Source organism: Rhinatrema bivittatum, chromosome 7 (assembly GCF_901001135.1).
Source record: "Rhinatrema bivittatum chromosome 7, aRhiBiv1.1, whole genome shotgun sequence".
Lineage (NCBI taxonomy): Eukaryota > Metazoa > Chordata > Amphibia > Gymnophiona > Rhinatrematidae > Rhinatrema > Rhinatrema bivittatum.
Genome location: NC_042621.1, coordinates 274112421 through 274135607, shown reverse-complemented (window position 1 = coordinate 274135607; position 23187 = coordinate 274112421). Strand labels below are relative to the sequence as shown.

Genomic DNA, 23187 nt, shown 5'->3' with positions numbered 1-23187 from the left:
GTTTTTAACTCAGCAGTTTCCTTCTGCTCCTCTGTGCCTCCAGCTCGATGGGAACAAAGATTGGGTTCCTGGGACTATGAGCCTTAATTTGCAGCCACTTGGGGATTTCTTTTCCCTACTTTATATCTCTATCCCCTTCCTCCCCATTCCCAGCATATTTAGTCTGGACACTGCAACGATGGTCCTGGCCAGGGGAACCCTGCAATCCTGGGCCCTGAATCTGGCCACTAGGTGAGGCTGTGCATGCTACTTCTGCAGCATCCTCAGCCAAACCTGCTGACCAGAAGATCTGACCTGGGGATTGTACTGGAGACCTTCTGCATTGCGATGCTTGGTACTTGCCTCTGGCCTGCAAGCTTGTATTTCTACGGATCTACAATTCCGACGGGGGGAGGGCAGAACAACTGGGAATTTATTTTATTCTTATCAATTTATGGATCATCCCGCTCTCAGCGAATCACAGGGCAATTTACACAAGTTTTTCACAATATATAATACATTTAAAAAAAGTTACATATAAAAATAGTACATTAAGAACATTAGTTAAAAATAAGGAACATCCTTGTCACTATACAACAGTAATGAATACTGAAACCCTTAAAATCTTGAAGCCCAGTCACCAGATACAATAAGTAGCTATTACATGAAAAATGATACTATAATCTTAAAACCCAAATATTTTATTTTAGTTATTTAAAAAACTGTTAGTCTGCACTATCCACTAATCTAGGCGAATTACATGCAAGACATACACAACTGTCATATCTACAAATAGCTATACATATACTACATAACATAATCCCCCAGTCTCACCTATTAAAGTTGTCCATCCCCAAGCACAATCTCAGCCCTAAACATCAGTTCTCATAACCAGCCGACATACAATAATTGAACTGATATTGGTCAGTTAACCATCTACTCTTAAATAAAAAAAACAACACAACAATCAATTTGTTGGTAATTGTTCAAGCAGTCCCTAAAGCCTTCTGCAAAATGGAAAGCCTTTGCTTACTTCCTAAAATGGCAAACACAGCTCTCAGATCTTACTCCATCAGGAAGAGCAAGCCATAGTATTGGGCTGGCAACTGCAAGCATTCTTGCTCTTGATTCTCGGAGCCTTAAATAATCGAACCGATGGTACATCAAGCAACTCAGAGCCACTCAAATAGAGCATACAAGGCAGTAGATCTTTAGAACTGAACTAATGCACAGTAGCACCTGAGCATGCAGGGCCCTGTGCAATGCAGTGCACTGGTAATCAGTGAAGGACTCGCAAAATAGGCCTAATATGATCCCTTTGCAGCATACCAGTAAGCACACAGGCTGCTGTGTTCTGGACCACTCGCAGTACTTCTTCAGTGGCAGCCTGTAAACCAACATACACCGCATTACAGTGGTCCAGACCGCAGAGTAATAGTGACTATAAAACTATGCAAAAGTCATAAGTTTCAATTTGTAAAATACATTTTTTTAAAAATTGAGAAATTACTTACCTGATAATTTCATTTTCCTTAGTGTAGGCATAGCGACAGACTGCACCAGTGGTCTGAAGGAAGGCCCTGCTAGGAAGTCTAATACTAGATTGAGGTTCCATAGGGGACCGACCACTTTAAGGGTGGTCGGAGTTGTTTAATCCCTTTTAGGAAATGGACCAAGCCTGATGCGCCGACAGACTGTTTACGTTCATCTCGGCCCTGAAACAGGAGAGGGCTGCCACCTGGACCTTCAGAGAGTTGAGGGACAATCCTTTGTTCAGGCCATCCTGTAAAAATTCCAGAATCACGGCGATCTTGGCCGTTCTCAGGGGCACCCTGTGCTCCTCGCACCAGACCTCAAATATTCTCCAGATCCGTACGTACACCAGGGACACTGAGAACTTCTGCATGCGGAGCAATGTGGCGATCACAGCCTCCGAATAACCATGCTTCATCAGGCGAGCTCTCTCAAGGGCCAGACCATGAAGATCCAACTCTATTCTCTTTTGTGAAGAATTGGGCCTTGCTGGAGAAGGTCTCTGTGTGGGGGAAGGCAAAGAGGACTATCCACGAGAAGCCTTCGCATCTCTGCATACCACGGACATCTGGGCCAATCCGGGGCCACCAGAAGGACTAATCCTCTGTGTGTTCGATCTTGCAGATGATCTTGCCCAGTAGAGGTGTACAGTAAGTCCTCCTCTGGACAGGTCTGGATGAGGGCGTCGATCCCTTGGGAGCACTGATCTTGACTGCGACTGAAAAACCAGGGAATCTTTGCATTGTGAGATGTAGCCAGTAGGTCGATAGATGGGAGGCCCCAGCGAAGTATTAGAAGCTGGAAGGCTCTGGTCGACAACATCCATTCCCCTGGATCCAGGCTTTCCCACGATGTGGGAGGCAGAGAACCCTTAAAGGTTCAACTCCGCCCATTTCATAAGGGAGTCTATCTCCAGAGACACTTGGCGCTTTTGGTTCCTCCCTGGCGGTTGACTAGGCAACAGTTATTGCGTTGTCCAACATCATGCGGATTGCTTGCCCCTGGAGCCTGTGGCTGAACTGCAGGGCATGCTAATCTGACCGCTCGAGCTTCCAGGCAGTTTATGCTCCAGCTCACCTCGTCCTCGGTCCACCGCCCCTGGGTTGTCAGTTCCTGACAGTGAGCTCCCCACCCTTGGAGGTTTGCATCCGTTGTGAGGACGATCCAGTTCGGTGGGGACAGGCTTACACCCTTGCTTAGGTGAACTTCCTATAGCCACCACTGGAGCCAAGAGCATACTTCCATCAGTAGGTGGAGGCGAATCGAGTAGTCTTGAGACAGTGGGTTCCAACGTGACAGCAGGGAGAGTTGGAGAGGCCGCATGTGTGCCGTCGCCCTCGGGACTACTTCCAGGGTTAACGCCATAAGGCAAGGACCTGGAGATTGATGAACACAATGCGCCCCAGGGTGTGAAGCTATCGACGCACTTGGTCCATCAGTTTCCTTCTCCTCGAGGGAGGGAGGAAGACCTTGTCCTGCTTGGTGTTGAATCGGACCCACAGGTACTCTATGGAATGGGAGGGCTTGAGGCTGCTCTTGTCCATGTTCATGACCCAACTGAGTTCCTGTAGGAGACAGCTGACCCTGCTGGTCACCTGGACGCTCTCTTCCAATGACTTCACGCGAATAAGTCAGTCATCCAAGTAATGGTGCACCAAGATCCCTTCTTTCCTTAATGCTGCTGCCACGACTACCATCATTTTGGAGAATGTTCTGGGGCAGTTGCCAGGCCGAAGGGCAAAACCCGGAACTGGTAATGGCGGCCCAAGTACCACAAAGCGTAGGAAACATTGGTGATCTTGACAGATTGGGATATGAAGATAACCTCCCTCCCCTAAGAACTCTCCTGATTGCACTACCATTATGACGGAGCAAAGAGTTTCCAAGTGGAAGTGGATTATCCGCAGATGACAGCTGATGCTCTTGAGATCCAGGATGGGTCAGAATGAATCCTCTTTCTTATTTATTTATTTATTTTTATGTACTGACACCAGTATACACTGACACCAGTTTACTTTCAGGTACTGTAGGTATTTCTCTATCCCCAGAGGGCTTACAATCTAAGTTTTTGTACCTGAGGCAATGGAGGGTAAAGTGACTTGCCCAAGGTCACAAGGAGCGACAGCAGGACTTGAACCCTGGTCTCCTGGTTCATAGTCCACAGCTCTAACCACTAGGCTATTCCTCCTCCCCCCTTCTTGGGCACAATGAAATAGATGGAATAATGCCCCATATTTACTTGGGGTGTAGGTACCGGATTATAGCCCTCAGACTGAGGAGCCTTACCAATGTGGATTCCACTGCCAGTTTCTTGTGCTGGGAGTGGCAAGGTGACATCATGAACCTGTCCCAAGGGATGCTGCAAAATTCCAGAGCGTATCCTTCTCGTATGATGACCAGTACCCATTTGTCCGATGTGATCTCGACCCACTGCTGATAGAAGAGGGATAGTCGGCCCCTTATTTCCTTGTCCCGTGGATGGGTCGGCCAAACTTCATTGGAAAGTTCAGGTTGAGCCGGAGCCTGAACCTGTTCCTCTTTTTGGTTGTCAGTTCTAAAAGGACTGAGACCTTCCCAAGGGCCGAGATTACTGAAATGATGAGTTTCTGTAGGGCTGGGAGCCCCTGGCCTGACCCCTCATGGATTAGGAGCACTATGACCTCTTTTTCTTATCTTCCAGTAGCCAGGGCACTGGAGATTCATCCCAATTACTGGCTAGCTTCTCTAATTCGCTTCGGAATAGGAGGGATCCCTTAAAGGGCATCTTTGTGAGGTTTGCCATAGAGGTTGCGTCTGCTAACCAATTTCGCAACCATAGCGGTCTTCTGGCCACCACCACAGCCAAGGTATGCACTAGGTCAGAGCTTGTATCTGCTAGGAAGGCCGCGGCGGGCTCAATCACCTCTCTGGCATGTGCCCCTGAGCTATCTCTGCCTCTCTCTCTCTCTCTCTCGAGAGAGAGAGAGAGAGAGAGAGAGAAGCAGACATGAACGAGCCACCAGGGCACAAGTGTCATTGCTGTCGCATCAAAGGCTAGCTTAAGGATGAATTCCAACTGCCTATCGTGAGCATCCTTCAAGGCTGCTCCTCCCTCTACAAGGATAGTTGTTTGCTTTGAGACAGCGCAAACCAGGGCGTCCACTTTCGGGAAATGCAGGCGTTCCTTGACCGCTAGGTCCAGAGGGTACAAGGCCTCCAAGATCCGACATCCTTTAAAGCTTGCCTCCGGGGCATCCCATTCCAGATCAATCAATTCCTGGATGGCTTCCAGCTTAGAGAAATAGCAAGAGGCTTTCAGTGGAGACACCAGGATGGGGTTCTTCTTTGGCTCCAACATAGGGTCCGTGCCCGGAGCTCCCCGAGTCTTCAGGGTCTGGGAAACTAGGGCCGGTAATTCATCTCTGTGGAAAAATCAAAGCATGGTCTGGTATGGCTCCAGGCCTGGAGGGATTTCTCCGTCCTCCAATGAATCCCCGTCGTTGTCCGGTATGTCTGGGTCCATCATGGATACCCTTGGTGAAGCGAAGCATGTCCCGAGGCATGCTGACAGGGCTGGGAGGGTGAGGCCTCCCCATTAGGGGCTCAGCCTGGACAGGGGCTAACTGTGCCTGAACATAGGCTTGAAGGCCTTGAAAAAATTCCAACCAAGAGAAGGCCACCTGGTCCATATTTGGCCCAGGAGGAACTGGGGAAGGGAATGCTGAACTGCCCTCTCCCGGGGAGGACGCAGCTCCGGAATTCTCAGGTCCAGGTTGCTGCCAGATAAGGTCGTGGCTGACCCATTCTCCGACTGGGATGGGCCGGACTTGGAAAGGTTCTGAGAATCCAGCCCTCCCTGGGCCTCTTTCACAGTGTTGATACAGGCAGGATTCCAGGTCAGATTGTGTAGCTCTAATATGGCAGGCAGCACAAAGGGAGTGTCATCTGAGTTTCTTTGCTGCCGGGGCCATAACCTCTTTAGCCAGCTAATGCCTATCGAGCATGCAGACTCGCCTCGATGTGAGTAGATCTAAGCAGCCGGTTGTGCGCTAAGGTATGCGTGTGCTTATGTGTGCGTTTATACGCACAGAAGGTTGGCCCGCACCACGTGTACCAACGGACGAAGGGGGAAAATGGCGCCGCACCAAACCACTCGCAAGATGGCGCTGCCGTGGATCGCCGCATGGAGAGTCCACAGAGCCTGAAGCGGGGCCTAGCCCATCGGGGAGCCGCTCAACCCAATCAGAAACCCCCGTCCCTCGCCCGAACGTATCGGGAACGATATCGGTACAGCGCGCAGAGCAAGGAGACCGTAGGAAAGATTTACTGAAGCCTTCCCACGTCTTTGGATCGTAGTTCTTCTTTACCTGGTCTCAGCGCTTACCGGCTGAGTGCAGAGACGGTCTCTGGCTGTGTGGGGAGAGGGCTTAGGCCGTCACTGCCTTGCTCGGCTTCTGTGCCTGCTGCCTTTCAGCTGCTTCAGTAGCAAAGTCCATGCCGGGAGCCAGCTACCGGACCAACGCACACCTCTGAGGGATCTCGGAAATCACCTCAGGAATTCTCAACTGGGGGAAGGACCCCTTAATGTATCACCGCAGGACAGCGGGGCTCGAACTTCCTTTTAATTTGAAGGTAAATTTCTCCTTTGATTTAGTGCTGCAATCCCAACACCACTGCTGATGTGGGGATAGCATCCACATCTGCTAGGAGTCAGAGAGATACTGAATGGCTGAGTTCACTGCAGTGATGTCAGCTTTGAAACCTGACTCCATCTGCTAGCAGAGGAGCACATAACCCATTGGTCCTGAGTCCATCTGGCTACACACTAGGAAACTGTTTTTACCTAGGGATGAAACAATAAGATAGAATCAAAGCTCGTGCCTAAATTTCATACCTGAAATGAGACTAGAATTGACCATTTGCCTAGTTGAACACAGAAGGTGGATCAATCAAGGTACCATCAATTTGGTTTTACCAATATTCAGTATTAGCCTATTCTCGGCCATCCATTGTTGGTTAATAATTATGCATGTTGATACTGTTGCCAACATTGCCGTTAATGTCCCAACAATTGGGATGAAGAACTGGATGTCCACATGTGGATGATAATCCACACCAAGGCCAGCAAACATATTACATATAGGATACAAATGGAGTTAAATACTTGAGTGGGCTGAACTGACCCAATATTTACTTGCTATGAGTGCTTAGGTATGATGTAAACTACCTTAAAAACCATTCCAGCATTGCCCACTGGACAATCAAGATAGTAGGATCTGATGATTGATAGTGTCAAATGAGATTGAGATATCAACAGTACCCCAATGTACTTGGTAGTCATGTCAAAACCATATTGGAATACCTCCAAACTGGATACCAACAGCAGTTTGGTGTCGTGAGCAGGATGAAAACTGAACAGATACTGATCTAATAAATTACCAGTGTCTATAAATCCCTGTAATTTTTTCAGCACTGTTCCCTCAGCGATTCTGGCCAGAAATGGAAGGGAAGATATTGACTGGTAATTGGCCGGATTTATTTGATCCAAATTTGACTTTTTGAGCATAGGTCTCACTGATGCTCGTTTAAAGTTGTATGGGCAAAAATCATTCAGAGACAGACATGTTAATAGTAATAGCAATTGCTTCTCTGATATCCTCCCTGAAAACTTTCATAACCACAGTGGGCAAGGATTCAAATGGTCTGATGAATGATTTAGTTGAGCTATTATCTGAACTCTCTCAACAACTGAAACAGAAACAAATGGCAAAATCATGGGGATATCACCCCCCCCCCCAAAAAAAAAAAAGAGAACAGAGCAGAGAAACCTTTGTATAAAAATAGTTTGCAAACTTATCACATGAAATTGCTGCTTTATCTGCAAGATCATTTTGTGTACTATCACTACGTGACCGTGTCAGATATTTCATAGTATGAAAGTTTCTGTGAATGGTTCTCTGATGTTTGAATTTTCTCTGAATAAGTTCTTTTTGCCACATCAATGATGATCTTATATTACTCCAACTCTTGTTTACATGCTGCTAAATCATTCTTCAGTTGGGTTTTTCCTCCATCAGTGTTCTAAAGTAATCAACATTTTGTGCTCTTCAGCTACTTGTTAAACCATGGGGCCGACTGTGCACTCTGAAGTAAATTTTCTGACTTGGGAAATATCATCCAGGGATATTTGGAGAACGCCCGTCCATACTTCTACAGAGAGCTAACATCGGCACGAGAGGACAAATCTAAACATGGTACCTATATGCTTGTGTCAACATGAGGATACACATACCTACAATTCTTGTCTGCTGAAGCTTTAACCTAGTCAGATGGTGCATGAATTTCCACTTTTACCAAAAAGTGACTGGTTAAAAAAACAGGTAAAACAGTTCATTTCCAGTGAGCCATAGGTTATTAGGAAATCATTTAGGAAGACAGAGGGCATAACCATGCATTTGTGTGGGCTCAATGATGATTTCTATCCAACCCCAAAGTCTGCATTGCATTCAAAAAGTCTTCATAAGGACCCAACATAGGGGTCTTGTCTATGTGTAAGTTAAAATCGCCTAGTACAATAGTGTTCTTAAAATTGATTCTGGTATCTATTAGCAATTCAGTTGGAGAAAAACTTGCCATCATAGGCTAGGTGAAAGCTCCATATCCAACCAGTAGGCCAAAATACATAAGCATCCCCAAAACAATTTCCACTACATTAGTAAATAAAACCCATCACAATGTATGAGAAGCTTGCAGAAGTCTGAGAATGTCGCACAGCTGGAGAATCGAGGCTTATGTACACAATTCTTTTTCCTCTGCCAGATTCTGGCATGAAGCTAGAAAGGGGAGTTCACAAATATACAAGCTTATTAGTGTCCAACTCTACTATAATCCACCAAGATACAACAAGCTCCCATGAGCTACAAGAATTAATTTAAAGATTAATTGCTACCATACACCATATGAATTAAATTTAATTAGTCTGACCCTCTCAACATAAAAATGGTTTAACATTAAGCCACAACTTTGCTAGCCAAAGAACTCAGATAAGTCTTCTCCTGGGGTTTCACATTAAAAATGCGTCGGTAGCCCTACCTGCATTTCTATGTATATCAGACATATAGGCATATACACACACATCTTTAAAGAGGTAGGTCAAACCAACTTTCAATTAGGGAGGAAGTGATATTTCAGAAACACACTTTGTACCACTAGGGGATGCTGTTAAGTTAGAATCAGAACACGTTATTCATATTTTACACATTTATAATTTCTTGCTTGCTAATTAATGGCTGAAAAAGGACAAGCCTCTTTCCTTTTCCTAATTTGCAAGATAGGGGTTCCCAAACCTCATGGGTGCCCAGGCGGATGGAAACCATCACTATACCCACCCTTTGCAATACATTTTCTGCAGAGAGTTCCTCTCAAGAATCATAGCCTTTCAAAGCATACCCCTCAGCGTGCCTTCACTATGAAGGTGACACCTTAATGGGAAAGCAGTTACCCTACTGACCAACTCATTTACCTCCAAAGACTCAGACAGGTTCCTTCATACAAGCCTCGATCATCAACGGCTGGATTCCTTGCACGATGTGATACCCTTTTATCAAAGCAGCCATAAGAACTGCCCAAAGATGGTGAGAGCTGCAAGAGCTTTCGAGAACACGTATGTGCTGCCTACAGTTATGAGCAGCTAAAGAGGTACACAACTGAAAGTCATTCTCATCCCACACTACTGCAGGTAGAATATTATTCAGCTCCGTGGCACACCCTAGAAATGAGCAACTGCAGAGCTCACGGTGCATAGAGGGAGAAGTGCAGGTCGGATTAGAAATGGTCCATGGGGAGCAAGTGCATATATCTGTGCCGCTGTTACTCTGATAGGAGAACTGTCTTTTGGATCTAACGACCTTGAACCACAAAGCAATACTTCCCCTGTTTTGGAAGTGATCTGAAATCTAATCCCTCCAATATCTGCACCAATGGTCGGCATTTCACAAAGACCGTTGGAAATCATTCCACACCAAATCAACAAGTCAAGACAATTCCATTACAGGTAAGGCTCTTTTATTGTACAGTATCATAAAGAACTGAAGGAGCTGGCAATGAAAGGTAACATGGAAGGCTGGATTTCAGTACAATACACCCCATGCCACTCTCAAAACACTGGGATTTGGGAGTTTGGATTCAATTACTCAACTTTTTAACCCATGCTCAAGACAAGTAACAAATTCAGGTGCAATAGGTAAGTTCCTGCCCCAGCAGGCTTACAATCTAACTTGGCACCTGGGGCAATGGAGGGCAAAGTGACTTGCTCAAACTCACAAGTAGCATCCAGTGCAAGAAGTGGGATTTGAACCCTGGCCCTCAGTCTGCTGCTCTAATCACTAAGCTACTCCTACAACATGATTGCTACTCTTTAACCTGAAAACTACTTCTGTATTACGACATACACACACACACACACACACACACACACACACAACGTATATAAGATAAAAAAAAATCTGAGCTTTATATTTAGATGCATTAAATGTCCATAGATTTCTACATCCTTGAATCCTATAATGCTTCAAAAACATTAAGGCCACTTCATTTTATTTATAACTAGGGTCCTTCATTTTCAGCTTTTATTTCATTTTTTCCAAGGAATTTATTAGAGTTTATTGTAAAAAGAATAAAAACAGGAGAAAAATCGGTGGGAAAAAAAATGACATTTTTCGGGGAGAATATCGGAGCTTGGTTTGGTGGACAGAGAAATAAGGATAGGAAAGTGGAGATGGGGAGGGAAGAGGGGCGCTGAAGGGGAGGATGGGGGCAGATATAGGGTGATAAAGAAGAAGATGGGGGAGAGAGCAAGGAGGAGTAGGGATAGGGAGAGAGGTGGGATGGGGACAGAGAAAGAGAAGAGATTTGGGGAGCAGGAACAGAGGTCTGTCCCCAAGGAAAGCAATGATGGCTTTACGGCCCCAACATAATTTACAGTACTATACTGGGCCTACGGAGCTTTTGTTAGTTTTCTTGTTGGGGGGGCAGGGGTATGGGTACTGACAGGAGGGAGAAGAGAGCAAGAGGAGGGGGTGAGAGCCGGGAAAAGAAGGAGGGAGCAGAAGGGAGAGGAGGAGGTGGAGAAAGGAACCCCCCTAAAAAAAACGATGTTCTGACCTCTTTTCTCAGCCCCTTCCCCCTTTCTTCTTGCCCCCCCCCCCCCCAACATCCCATCTCTCCTCCTGGCTCCCTCTTCTCTCCCCTACTTGCTCTCATCCCTTGCTCCATCCTCTCCCTAACCTTGCTCTCCCTCCCCCCCACAATCCCCATTCCTTCACTCTGCTCCCACACCCACCTCCTTCATTCCTAACCCCACAATCCCCTCAGTCTTACTTCCACAACCCCTTCACTCCCTCCCCCATAATCCCAAAGACAGCTTCCCTTGTAATCTGTCTAAATACCGCTTGTTCTCAGCACATAAATCTGAATCTGATCCTGTCTCTTCACAGATCATCCCCTCTTTACTCCCTATCCAGCATGTGCTCAGAGACAATGTCCCTTTTAACCTGAGTCCACCAATCTTAAGCTTCAGAGAGTCCCCAGAGAAAGCCCCCTTTCCACTCCCTTCCCCCTTTAACCTGCATGTAAGTCTGTACTCAAGATAGACTCCGCTTCAATCTACAACATCAATGCCCAGAAACAGTCTCCTTTGTAACTACATGCAGCTTATGCTCAGAGAAAGCCTCTCCTTTGACCAGCATTAAACTTGGGTCCACCACCTCCTTCACTCCCACTCCCCCTGGCGCTGCCATCACTCACCCATCTTTCAGCACAATGTAAATAATTACTACTGTAAAGTTACTCTTACTCTTGTCTCCTTCCTCCCCCAGTTCCAGCAACCCTGTTTTATTGTAACTTTTGTTCCTCTCCACTTGTTAAATGTTCAAGGTTATTGCACCCCCGTTACCTGTAAACCGGCATGATATGATATGATTTTATCATGAATGCCAGTATAGAAAAGCTCTAAATAAATAAATACATAAAAATCGCCGAGAGAACCGCAACTTTGCAAGGCCTTGTGTCTCTTCCTGCTTTCGGCATCAGACGACATCATTCAGGTGCCAGCAGCCGCAGAGCAGGAAGAGGGACAGAGGCGCTGCGAGACCAGGGTCCTGGGCGAGTGATCGGGATCAGGGATCGAGGCAGGGGAAATGGCAGCAGCGATGGCCGCTGCCAGGGGAAGGGGATAACGCCAGGTTAAAGCTTCACATCTTTTTATCGTGCCTGTTGCCATGGCCCTCCCGCTTCTGACGCCTATGGAATTAGGGAATTTACGAGTAAAAATCTGTTTAAACTGAAAATGAAGGTCCCTATTTACAAAAGTACTGCATTCTTGAATTCTGGACATCTGTCATACATAGTCCAAGTTGCTAGTGGGCAGAAACTAATTAGGACAGATTTATCCTCAATATCTGACAGATAAACTATACAGGCTAAAGCTATAATACAGTAAAAGTCCCATTATCCAGCATGCCTGGAGAATGGTCCATGTCAATTAATCAGGTATACTGGCTATCAGACAGCCCTCTGCTTTCTTCACCAGGCAGCAGCCTGCAGGGTTACAGGAAGAGCAGGGGTGATGCTGGAGTGGATAACGCACAGAGCAGAGCAGAGGAGACAAGAGCCAGTCTGCTTCCTGATCCAATCCTTCCCCTCTCCTCTCCCCTTCTACTGAACAGGATGGGAGGTGGGTGATGCTGGGCTGGACAGAGCACAGAGTAAAGCAGAGAAAAGCTATTGCGCTCCCTAACATTGATTAATATTCTGTTTAAACCTTCTTGGCAGCAGTTTTAAAAAAGAGAAAAGCTGTGCTAGATGCTGGTTAGTTGCACTTTCAGGTTGGCTGAATGTCAGATAAATCAGGCTTTTACTGTATAAGCTTCAAGAAATCAAACTATTTTTGAGCCGGAGTCAACAGAAAGCAAGCGATACAGCTGGGTGGGATTTTGGAAGAAGCAAGCGCCACAGCAGAACTGACTGCTAGCACCCATCTGTTCTGAGTGACGAGAGCCAGCGTTGCTGATCTTGGCTACCAAGCGGTTTTCTTAAACTGTCTGGTCCCAAACTATTCAGAATTTTTTTTTTTACATCGGTGTTAAAATCTAGACATTTCAGATATTGATGAGTAGGCAGCCAGTGCAATTTGCAAAAATAAGACTCAACTGGTTTGACGCTGGTCTGTCTGGTTCCATGTTCTGAACAAGCTACGACTTCTAAGAGCCCATTTCAGGGGAGAGCGCGCGCACAGACTGCCGTAATCCAGCTCGTCGGACATGCGGGGGTACAAATCCCCAAACATCTGGGGGATTGCAGGGTTTTACAAAAAAACATACTGCTCCTTCCTGGGAGCCTTCGGCACCAAAGCACTGTCAATGCAATGACTTGGAAAGAGTTAATCCCAAGAACGCCTACAGTTCTGGAGCACTGGGGAAAGAGGATGACATGGGCAGAAGCACAAAGGTGGCATTTATCCATAGCCAGAGTACTTGAATGGAATCCGCTTTGAAGTGCCTGAAAAGCGGACTATAAATCAAATAAAAGCTATCCCAGCAAATTTTCACCCAAGTGAGCCATGCTCATGAACGGCTCGCATAAAGTAGAAAACTCTCTGTTTAGGCTTTTTAATTTGAGATCTTTCCCTTGTTTTAAACAGACATGCCTGGGAAATTTCTGTTTCTCCCTCTATACACAATTGGGCCCCAGAGAACGAAAGGGCAGATGGAGAAGGCCGGGGAGTTTATACAAAGGCATGACATGTTTACTAACTAAAGACATACTTGCAAATGTGGATCGATTTCAAATAGGGTCTCTCCTCGTCGCATATCAGTTATCAGCCAGGGGCCTCCAGCGCTGAGGGGAGAAAAGCAAAACAAGATAAACCAAACTCCCAGAGTTCAGTAAACAGGACCCTCTTTAGTAAACCGCTGGTTAAAAAATGACAAAACAGGCACCGCCCTACAGCTAAACCCAATGACCTCAGATTGTAATACATTAAGACAGGGAAAGAACAGACAGGACACATTTCTGACGGAAAACGGTGAAAGGGATAGCTGGGTCAGCTTCAATGGAATCTGGCTAAAAATGGCAAACAGTCTATCCCGTGCATTTTTGCATCTAATGTGCTAAGCTCTTCCCAGAATCAGAATCACTTTTAGTGCTCAGTCCATCCTATATCTCAGGGCATCTCAAGCCTAAAATATTGCTTAAATCCACAGGTACTGAAGGAGATGGCACAGAATCCCACATTGTGCAGTCAAGGTGCCCTAGTTCTGCAGAGCAGTGGCTCTTAACCCAGTCCTTGAAGGCACCACTCCCCCCAACCAGCCTGGTTTTCAGGATATCCACCACAGTGAATATGAAAGGCCTCCACCATATGCACATCTCCAGCTTATTTATTGTGGATCTCCTGGAAATCCAATTGGGCTGGTTGTGTCCTGAGGATTAAATTGAGGACAAGGGCCATAGAGGTGGGTGTCCTTATTTCAGAAAAGGACATAACGAACATGCAATTATAAGCACAGGGTGTATGAGCCGTGCTGAAACCCCTCTCAAACTTACACTGGCACACTTCTAAGTAGGTCCAGAATTCCTTGGCCGTTCCATTGCTGTGCTGCGTGGAGCTCCTCAGTGCAAACGCCAACAATCTAAACCAATACAAGCAAGAGCCGCCTTAAAAAAAAGTCCTTCTTAAGGATGACCTAGTGGTCTGGTCATGCATTACAATGCAGAATAGGCAAAAAGTCCCAAGTGCAATTGTGTAATGTTTGTTATTGTGCTACACTGAATACATCCTTTGAAATTTATAAGGGGCGATACAAACACTGCATTGATTACCGTTAACTGGAAGATACATTAGACAGGCTTGGAAGACAGGAACCCTCTTTCTGGTCAAAGGAAACATTCCAGAATCAAAGATGAGAAGCATGAAAAAATGATCAGCATGAGGTGGAAAGTAAACATTTCAAAAATTTATCGCAAGTTCCATCCCCAGGGCTGGATCTTCCGCTCCCCAGGATAGCTGAGGCGGGGACGCTGCATTCACAACCCATGGGTGTGGTGGATGGCGGAGGATGAGAGTTATGATCATGGGGCAATGACATCTCTAAAACAGGAGCAAAGGACTCTGGAACAAAAGTAACTCACACTGCCTGCTGGCCACACATTCTCAGAGGGAAACTCGGCAGCTTGTCTCCTTTTGGGAACAAGCTTGCCGGTCAAACTGCCCGCAGGGTTGGAAAATCGCTCCCTTAGCAGGAGGAACTGGTGAAAAGGAAGGCCAAAGTGTTCTCTTCAGAAATGAAAATTGCAATAAAAATACAAAAGGGAATAATGCTCATTTCATTTATCCTCATCAAAATATCTAAAAGCAATCAATGTTCAAATTTCATATGGAATGCTTACATATTTATTAAAATGCTTCTAGAGGAATTAGCTAGGATTGCTTATCAATTAAATTAGATTTGACCAAACAGGATTTTTTTGAATTTGGTAAAAAACTTGGTCCCTTTCAGGACAGCAGTCTTAAGGAAAGTGCCAGTCAGAATCATATCATGAAAATTAAAGATAGGGATGGCAAATTCTTGTTTGATTCCAAAAGCATTGGATAGCGCTTCACACAATTCTATGAAAAATTATATTCCAATGAAAGCTAGGTGGTGGGGGTTGAGAAAGAAAAATTCCTGGAGGGTGTCCCTTTGCCAGTTTTGAAGGAGGAGTATAGAGGCTTTCTGAATGACATTAGGTCAGAGGACGTTATTAAAGATTTGAAATTGAGTAAGTCACCTGGTTTAGATGATGTCATTGCCCAATTTTATAAAACCTTTCAGGCAGTCTTGGTAGGTCCAATAGTGGCTATGTTTTGCATATAGGGAAAAATAACCCTTGCTGTAGTTACACAATGTTAGGTTCCATATTAGGAGCTACCACCCAGGAAAAAGATCTAGGCATCATAGTGGATAATAATTTAAAATTGTCGGCTCAGTGTGCTGCGGCAGTCAAAAAAGCAAACAGAATGTTAGGAATTATTAGGAAGGGAATGGTTAATAAAACGGAAAATGTCATAATACCTCTATATCGCTCCATGGTGAGACCACACCTTGAATACTGTGTACAATTCTGGTCACCGCATCTCAAAAAAGATATAGTTGCGATGGAGAAGGTACAGAGAAGGGATACCAAAATGATAAAGGGGATGGAACAGCTCCCCTATGAGGAAAGGCTGAAGAGGTAAGGGCTGTTCAGCTTGGAGAAGAGACGGGTGAGGGGGGATATGATTAGTGGTCTTTAAGATCATGAGAGGTCTTGAACAAGTAGATGTGAATCGGTTATTTACACTTTCAAATAATAGAAGGACTAGGGGCATTCAATGAAGTTAACAAGTAGCACATTTAAGACTAAATCGGAGAAAATTCTTTTTCACTCAATGCACAATAAAGCTCTGGAATTTGTTGCCAGAGGATGTGGTTAGTGCAGTTAGTGTAGCTGGGTTCAAAAAAGGTTTGGATAAGTTCTTGGAGGAGAAGTCCATTAACTGCTATTAATCAAGTTTACTTAGGGAATAGCCACTGCTATTAATTGCATCAGTAGCATGGGATCTTCTTAGTGTTTGGATAATTGCCAAGTTCTTGTTGCCTGGTTTGGCCTCTGTTGGAAACAGGATGCTGGGCTTGATGGACCCTTGGTCTGACCCAGCATGGCAATTTCTTGTTCTTATGTTCTCTCTGTGGGGATGGGGTAGTCTCTCCCAATGCGAACATAGCGGGTATTACAATTATTGCCAAGGTGGGATGAGACGTTACAATGAGTGGGCCTTATCGCCCTATTTCCCTTATAAATAATGAATTGAAGATACTAGCCAAGGTACTGGCAAACAGGTTGGGTTTGATAGCCTCACTATTGATCCATAAAGACCGATCAGGGTTTGTGCTGGGGAGACTTGCCTCGCATAACGTTTGTAGAGTTCTAAACTTGATGTGGTGGGTAAGAAAGCAGAGTATCCCAGCGATTCTCTTGTTGATGGATGCTGAAAAGGCCTTTGACCGGATCAAATGGTCTTACTTATTCCGGGTTTTGGAACGGTTCCAACTTGGATCTAAATTTATCACATGGATAAAGAAATTATACATGGGTCCACGTGCATGCCTCAAGATAAATGGGAGTTATACAGAAGCTTTTGAAGTCCAGAGGAGAATACGTCAGGGATGTCTACTGTTGCCCTGTCACTAGAACCATTTGTTAAACATGTGGGATACAGATTGGGGAAATTAGTTACAAAATAACTTTATTTGCTGATGACCTTTTGTTTATCTTGGAGTCTCCCGAGGAGTCTCTTAAAGATGCTACTGGGGGAAATGGATTATTATGGCTTGGCTAGACTAAAGCATGTTTTGGGGGGGGGGGGGGGGGAGCGCAGGTCCTGATTCCCCTCTCGGAATTGCAGGAAAGATACTCTCTGGGGAACAGAGATATATACTTTTTCGTTCAACTACTAGAGTTTGTAAATCAAAGGACAGTTGTGACTGATCTTAAAAAGGGCAAGACCTTGTTTGAGGGTTTCTGCGATCAGGTGGATAAGCTCAGTAGACCAATTTCCAAAATGTGCTGAATGCAGATCTAAAGAATAAACCTGCCCACATGAGGGCATAGGAAAGGGATTTGGGTGCACCATGAGAGGAAGCTGGGTGGGATCAGTGTTTTATAGCCATGAAGAAGAGCTCCACCTCTTCCACCATTATGGAAAATGCTTATGAAATACTTTATAGATGGTATCTGCCCTCAGATAAGTTACATAGGATGTTGCTAGCAGTTAAGGAGATGTGCTGGATGGGATGTGAAGAGAGGGATACATGGAGTTGCTCTGAGACACAGAAGTTGTGGGATGAGATCATTTCATTTTTCTCATTGATCATGGGGGGGGGGGGGGGGGGGGGGGTATCTGTGATACGAGATCCTAAATAGTTTTTACTGGGGATCCCAGATCAGACACTTTCTGAATTGGAGTACAAACTATTTAAATAGGATGCTAGCCACTAAATGTGAAATGGCATACAAGTGGCACCAAACAGGGGGTACCTTGCTTGTCATCAATTCAGGGTAGGTTGCACAGAGTGTACTACCAGGAGAAACTAACAGCTATTAAAAATGGGTTCTTACCCAGGTTTGAAAAGATTTGGACACCCTATATTAGGTGGATGAACACTAGTCGAGGCACTGAGCAACTTTATGGTTATTTTTACCTTTATTGTCATTACCTATTTTTTACTTGCCTCTCCAGTTATGGACTTAGCTAGCTTACTAGATTGCTTTATATTATCACTGATGTGATTCATAAGCTTTTGCTCCACACTGAATTAGTTAAAGGCTTCTGAGAGATGTCTTAGAGTGCCTTCACATACCGTAGTTCTCCTAAGGGCAGGAAGGCTCTGAGGAGGGGGGGGGGGGGGATTTAAAGATGTAGTAATAGCTTATGAATTTAACAGGGACTTTGTTTTGTGAGGTTTTGCTAGTTCTTATTGTATACAGGTCTTGCTAATTACTGTATGTGGCTCCCTTTGCACTGAGGTATTTGGTGACTTGTTACTCATATTGATTTTAATAAAAATTTAAGTGATAAAAATGCTTCTAGACCTTTTATTGACAATTCTAACCGGTTTACAATTTTACATTCACAATATGCAAAGTACTAGATCTAAAAATAATACATAGTAAAGATGAGACATAAAAAACAAGATGAAAAAATTAATAAGAAAGCATATTCAATAAAAACTATAACCCCTAGCTAAATACAATAGCAGCATCATAGTAATGTTACCTTATTGTGCATGATCTTCTAAACATTATCAAATTCATCTACCATTCAATGTAAAGGCCAAAACAAACAAAAAAAACCCTAAGGAAACAAACTGACATATGACGCTGAGCATAAGTAAAATAATGTCTTCTATTTTGTCTCGTTATTAAGAGCAAAGGACTATCAAATTAGCTAAAGTAATCTGCTAACGTGCTATATGAAACATTCTTCAATATCTCATCAGGAAGGCCTGCTGAAAGAGGTACGTTTTTACCTGCTTTCTAAATTAAAAAAAAAAAAGATGTTTCAATTTTTATGAAATTTGGAAGGACATTCCACATAGTTTGTTCCCTGTACGTAAAACAGACGCTCCCCTCAATTCGTCCAATTGAATTTGTTTGCATGGTGGAATGCATAGCAAATTTTTAGTCTCAGAACAAAAGGCTACGAACTGTCTGATACAATTTTAAAACAGCATTAAAAAAAGCAGGAGTTAATTCGTAAAATCCTTTAAAAACAAGCATTCCATTTTTTAAATTACTAGGCCAAACTATGGGGAGCCAGCGGAGCTTAGCCAAACATGGAGCTAATGTGATCTCATAACGAGACTCCAGTAATAAGGCAAGCGGCCACTTTTTTTTAGTTGCACCTTTTGTGGAAAAATGCCAACTCTACACTTCTTATTTAAAAGGCTACATTTGGGGTTCCGTGCTAAGTGTTGTCTGCCAAGCTAATGGACCCACATTTAGAATGATAACAAGGTCATCACAGGCGAATAAAAAGTCTGGCGAATAATATCCAATTCCTTTCATAAAGGAACAGTAATCAACAGAGGACAAAAAAATGGAAGACCGTAGCCAAAGGAGATATATTGGAGAGTTTTGTGGACATGCTTTTGGACTCTTGGGGAATGGTTTCAGCATTTAAAGGCTTGCTTTGCTCAACGTTACCTGAAGGAATGCCACAATCCCAAAAGGGGTCTGTACCGGCTGCATCTGCGGATCTTCTGTCAGAAGCATGTGCTGAATTCTTGACTCGCTGTTATCCAAAGGGCTGTGCCATGATACATGATCGCCACTGCAGAATGTGTTTTCTGTGGTGGAAAAAATAAAATAATCAAAAGATCAAAGCAATCTGCAGAACTGCTGAACACTGCAACTGCCAGGCCCGAAGGCTCGCCGAGGCTTTTGTCCCTGGGATGAAAGCTGACTGCTCTTCATCTGAAAGAGGGATGACATTCTGAAGATTTTCAGGCTCAAAGACCAGATGGTGCAACTCACTCTGGTTTAATCAACGCATGAATATATCCCAGTGCGAAGTGCAGCGTTCCAGACTGACAGCACTGGGAGAACAAGCAACAGAAATATTTGTCTTACTTACATCGGGTGGACAGTAGTTTTGCTTGTTTAATTTCTCTGGAGGATTATGTCAATGACGATAAAAGACAGAAAACCCTATACCTGTTAATTACAAATTCTGGTACTGAAACATGCAAGCTAAAAGTTACGAGTTCATTTTGGCACTGAGATCCAAAATAAAAATTCAGTGTCAGTCAACCCTATGCAAATTGAAAACCTAATCTACAATGTTTATATTAAAAAAAAAAAAAAAAAAAAAAAAAAAAAGGCAGCTTTATGTGCTGCATATCCTGCAACGATTCAAATTTAAGAGTAAATCAGCCTCCCTGATGTTTTTGGGGGGGTTTTTGTACACTCCTCCCTCATTGTTACCCTACAGCAATCATGTTATCAAGAGAGGCACTTTAATTCTCACTGGAGCAGATGGACTCTGGCTGCCAGGGAATGACAAGGGAGAGGAGAGGTCGGCTTGGCATTACTTACCTGCTCTGGGAGCTTCTGAAGTCTTGCACAGCACACACAAGCTTATCATTTTCTAATACACATGTTTCCTGGTTACAGCATCCCCTACCCTGCCAGGATAATTTAGATAAAACTGGTTTCTTGTCACCTAACTACAAGGGCTGAAGAGGTTTAGGTTAAAAACCCTCATTTAATCAAATATTACTTGGCTAATTTGCTGCTCTCAAAATATCCAGAAACGTGTTTGAAGCCATGGATGTTTTCCCTCCCATTTTGCTGTTTTTATTTTACTTGTTAGTTTTTTCTTTTACTCCTTTTTAGGTTTTATTCTTTTCCTTTATTTTTCTTTGCTCTTCTTCCACCTTACAGACCCTCTTCCTCCCACGCCCTCTAAGTCCATTCTCATATCGCCCCTCTGCCCTGCACTCGTTTCCCTCCTCTCCCTCCAGGCTTCGGAGTCTCGGCTGGTGCTCCAGCAGCAGCAGCGGCAGCCATTCCTGACGTGAAAGCCTCGGCGGTAATGGCTTCTTGACCTGGGCCCCTGTCCCAACATCGCCAGCAGCTTTGCAGGCCGGGCACCCCCAATATCAGAAGCGTCTCCTTTGCCTTGGGGTCCAGCAGCAGGCACCAAAATTTCAGGCGAGATAGTTTTTTCCAGCCCCAATTATACGCCCTTTATCTAGACTTTGCTGTATTTGCTACAGACTAGTAATGTCTTCCACCAAAGGAATGGCAGGGATGTACAGAGAGAGGATAAATGGTCTTTCCAGCAGATGTCCCCACAGCTCAACTATTGTCCAAACCCATTCCTGAGAATCCTGAGACTGATCACCAAACTATTTTTTATTTTTATTTCTCACTCTTCATTTCAGGCCAAAAAGAGATCACGGACTATTTTAAGCATGGCAACTGCCTAGCTGGGTGAAAAGCAGAAGGAACCGACATTTCAACCCATTCCAGCTAACTTGAAACAAACTTGCACTTTTCTAAAGGCAGGGCTTCCCTTGCAAAGGATTCTTTCACGATGAACAATAATATTTTATTTGTATAGTGTCAGCATGTACAAGTTACTTTCCAGGGTGACAATGTCCTTTTCCTAAGAGCTACACTCTAGGCTGGAGTATAGGAGAAGGGCGGCCAGGGAGTTCAAAGTGACGGCTTGTGGTGCATCAACTCCTGCTCTACACCGCAAACAAACAGGCCGATGCAACACCGTGCGCGCGCCACAGCACACGGCTCAACGCACGTCCATAACCCCTCAATGCAAAACGAGGGTTAGTGCGCCCAAAACGCAAGTCCAATCGCGTGCGTAGATAATGGTGCTCATCACATGAAAATGCATGTTGATGAGGCTATTATCTATTCCCTCTGATGCAAAATAAATAAATAAATGTTCCCGACGCACACATTTTCACTCACCAAAATTAACGCCTGCCCCGAGCAGGAGGGAGCCCAAAAAGTGTACAGAAAAGCAGAAAATACTGCTTTTCTGTACTTCGTGGTGATATTAAGTCGGAGGAACAAAAAAATTAGACGTGCTCCTCCCCCACAAAAAAAATGTAAAAAAAAAAAAAAAGGGGGGGGTGCTGGCTGTCAGGTTAGGAAAAGGGACAAGTGTCCATTTTCCTAACCTGTGGCATGCTCAATCTAAAGTTGAGCATCCATCTTCCTAACCGGCTGACAGCCTCCTCTCCCGGACGCCTGCTGCCTGAGGCGGCGCGGTGGGCAATTTCCCCTAGCGCCTCCTTTTACTCTGGCACCGGATTTAAGTATTAAATTGGGCGTCCGGGAGAGGTGGATCGGCACGCAATTAAGGGAGCGGGCGCTCAGTCACCAGCGCCCATTTAACGCACGTCGATACTGCATCGGCCTGTATGTTTATCCATGAAGAATTGGTGAGAAAAGGCAGCACACAAGAAGAAAAAAACTGCCCTGGCTGGAGCTCCTTGCTCCTCTTCAGCTTGCGTCGAAGGCTTTTCCTTCGGGTAAACTCTGGGAGCTGGTGGGGGAGACCGACTGCTTTTGATGTTCCCTGCCCACGAGTTTCAAGCTCTGGCTAATTAGATTCTTTTCTAACATAAATGAGAGAAGACTGGAGGTGTAGACGGTACATCTTTTTAGTGAGCACAGCAGAACACCACAAAAATATTACAGCTAAGTAAATTAAGCCCCAAAATAATCTTATTTGCAGGGCTAGCGCAGTGGCATAGAAACCTGAAACCAAAAATGCCATCAGCTCTAAGAATACTTGATTGTTGCATAATGATGGAGAAATCCAAACATTACAAGAGCGAGCACAGCCTGAAGTTACTCTGATCTGATGCCAAAGCGAGGCTTCCATTTCCAGAATAAACACACGCCAATACGAACGCCCCCAATCGCCCACCCAGGGAAAACTCGGCACATGTGGTTTTTTGTTCACAAAGCTCATACCGTGCGGGAAACGGGAATAGAAAGCTATAAAAAGCTGCTACTTTAGCCGTTTTCAAGCCACAATCCCGTAAGCTTTCAAACGTTAACGCACTTCTACTGTCACCCCTCCCAGGAAAGCTGGTCCTGTCAAAGGACTATTTTCACATGCTAATTTCTCCACTGGATAGCTGCCTGATTATATTCGTACACACACCACTCACGTGATGTTAAGCCACTCAAAAATACCACACACACACACACACAACTCAAATGGGTTTAGCACACCCAGCAGAAATATTGCAAAATTCACATTCACTACTGAATAATATCTGTGTGACTACTGGCCCTGTTACCTCTACACCCAATCCTAATACAGCAGAAACGCAACACACCAATGGCATTCAATGGAAAACCAAAGGCCACACCATATATTAATGTTGCAATATTTAATATCAAAACTGTACTTGCAACTTAGCAGCATTTTATCACTTTTTAGCAATTTTATTGCCTGCTGTATGAACCACCTTGGCTGTGTGGGCAACACAAACGATAGATGCCAAGTAATGTCCATTGAACTTCTTTATTAGGAGACTAGTAAACAAAATTGCAACGCTCGACTCAGGCAGAGTT

At 44.6% G+C, this 23187-nt stretch overlaps 1 protein-coding gene across 2 annotated transcripts in view; it reads right to left on the bottom strand.

The window, feature by feature from the left end:
- The window catches only part of SUFU (SUFU negative regulator of hedgehog signaling), a 268510-nt gene that overhangs the window by 128890 nt on the left and 116433 nt on the right, over positions 1-23187 (bottom strand). For both annotated transcript variants that reach the window (XM_029610267.1, XM_029610268.1), the window contains exons 4-6: positions 19276-19418; positions 14095-14180; positions 13314-13386 (exon numbers count right to left, since the gene is read on the bottom strand). In XM_029610267.1, coding sequence (XP_029466127.1) covers positions 13314-13386; positions 14095-14180; positions 19276-19418 — 302 coding nt within the window. The remainder of the gene's footprint in view (positions 1-13313; positions 13387-14094; positions 14181-19275; positions 19419-23187) is intronic.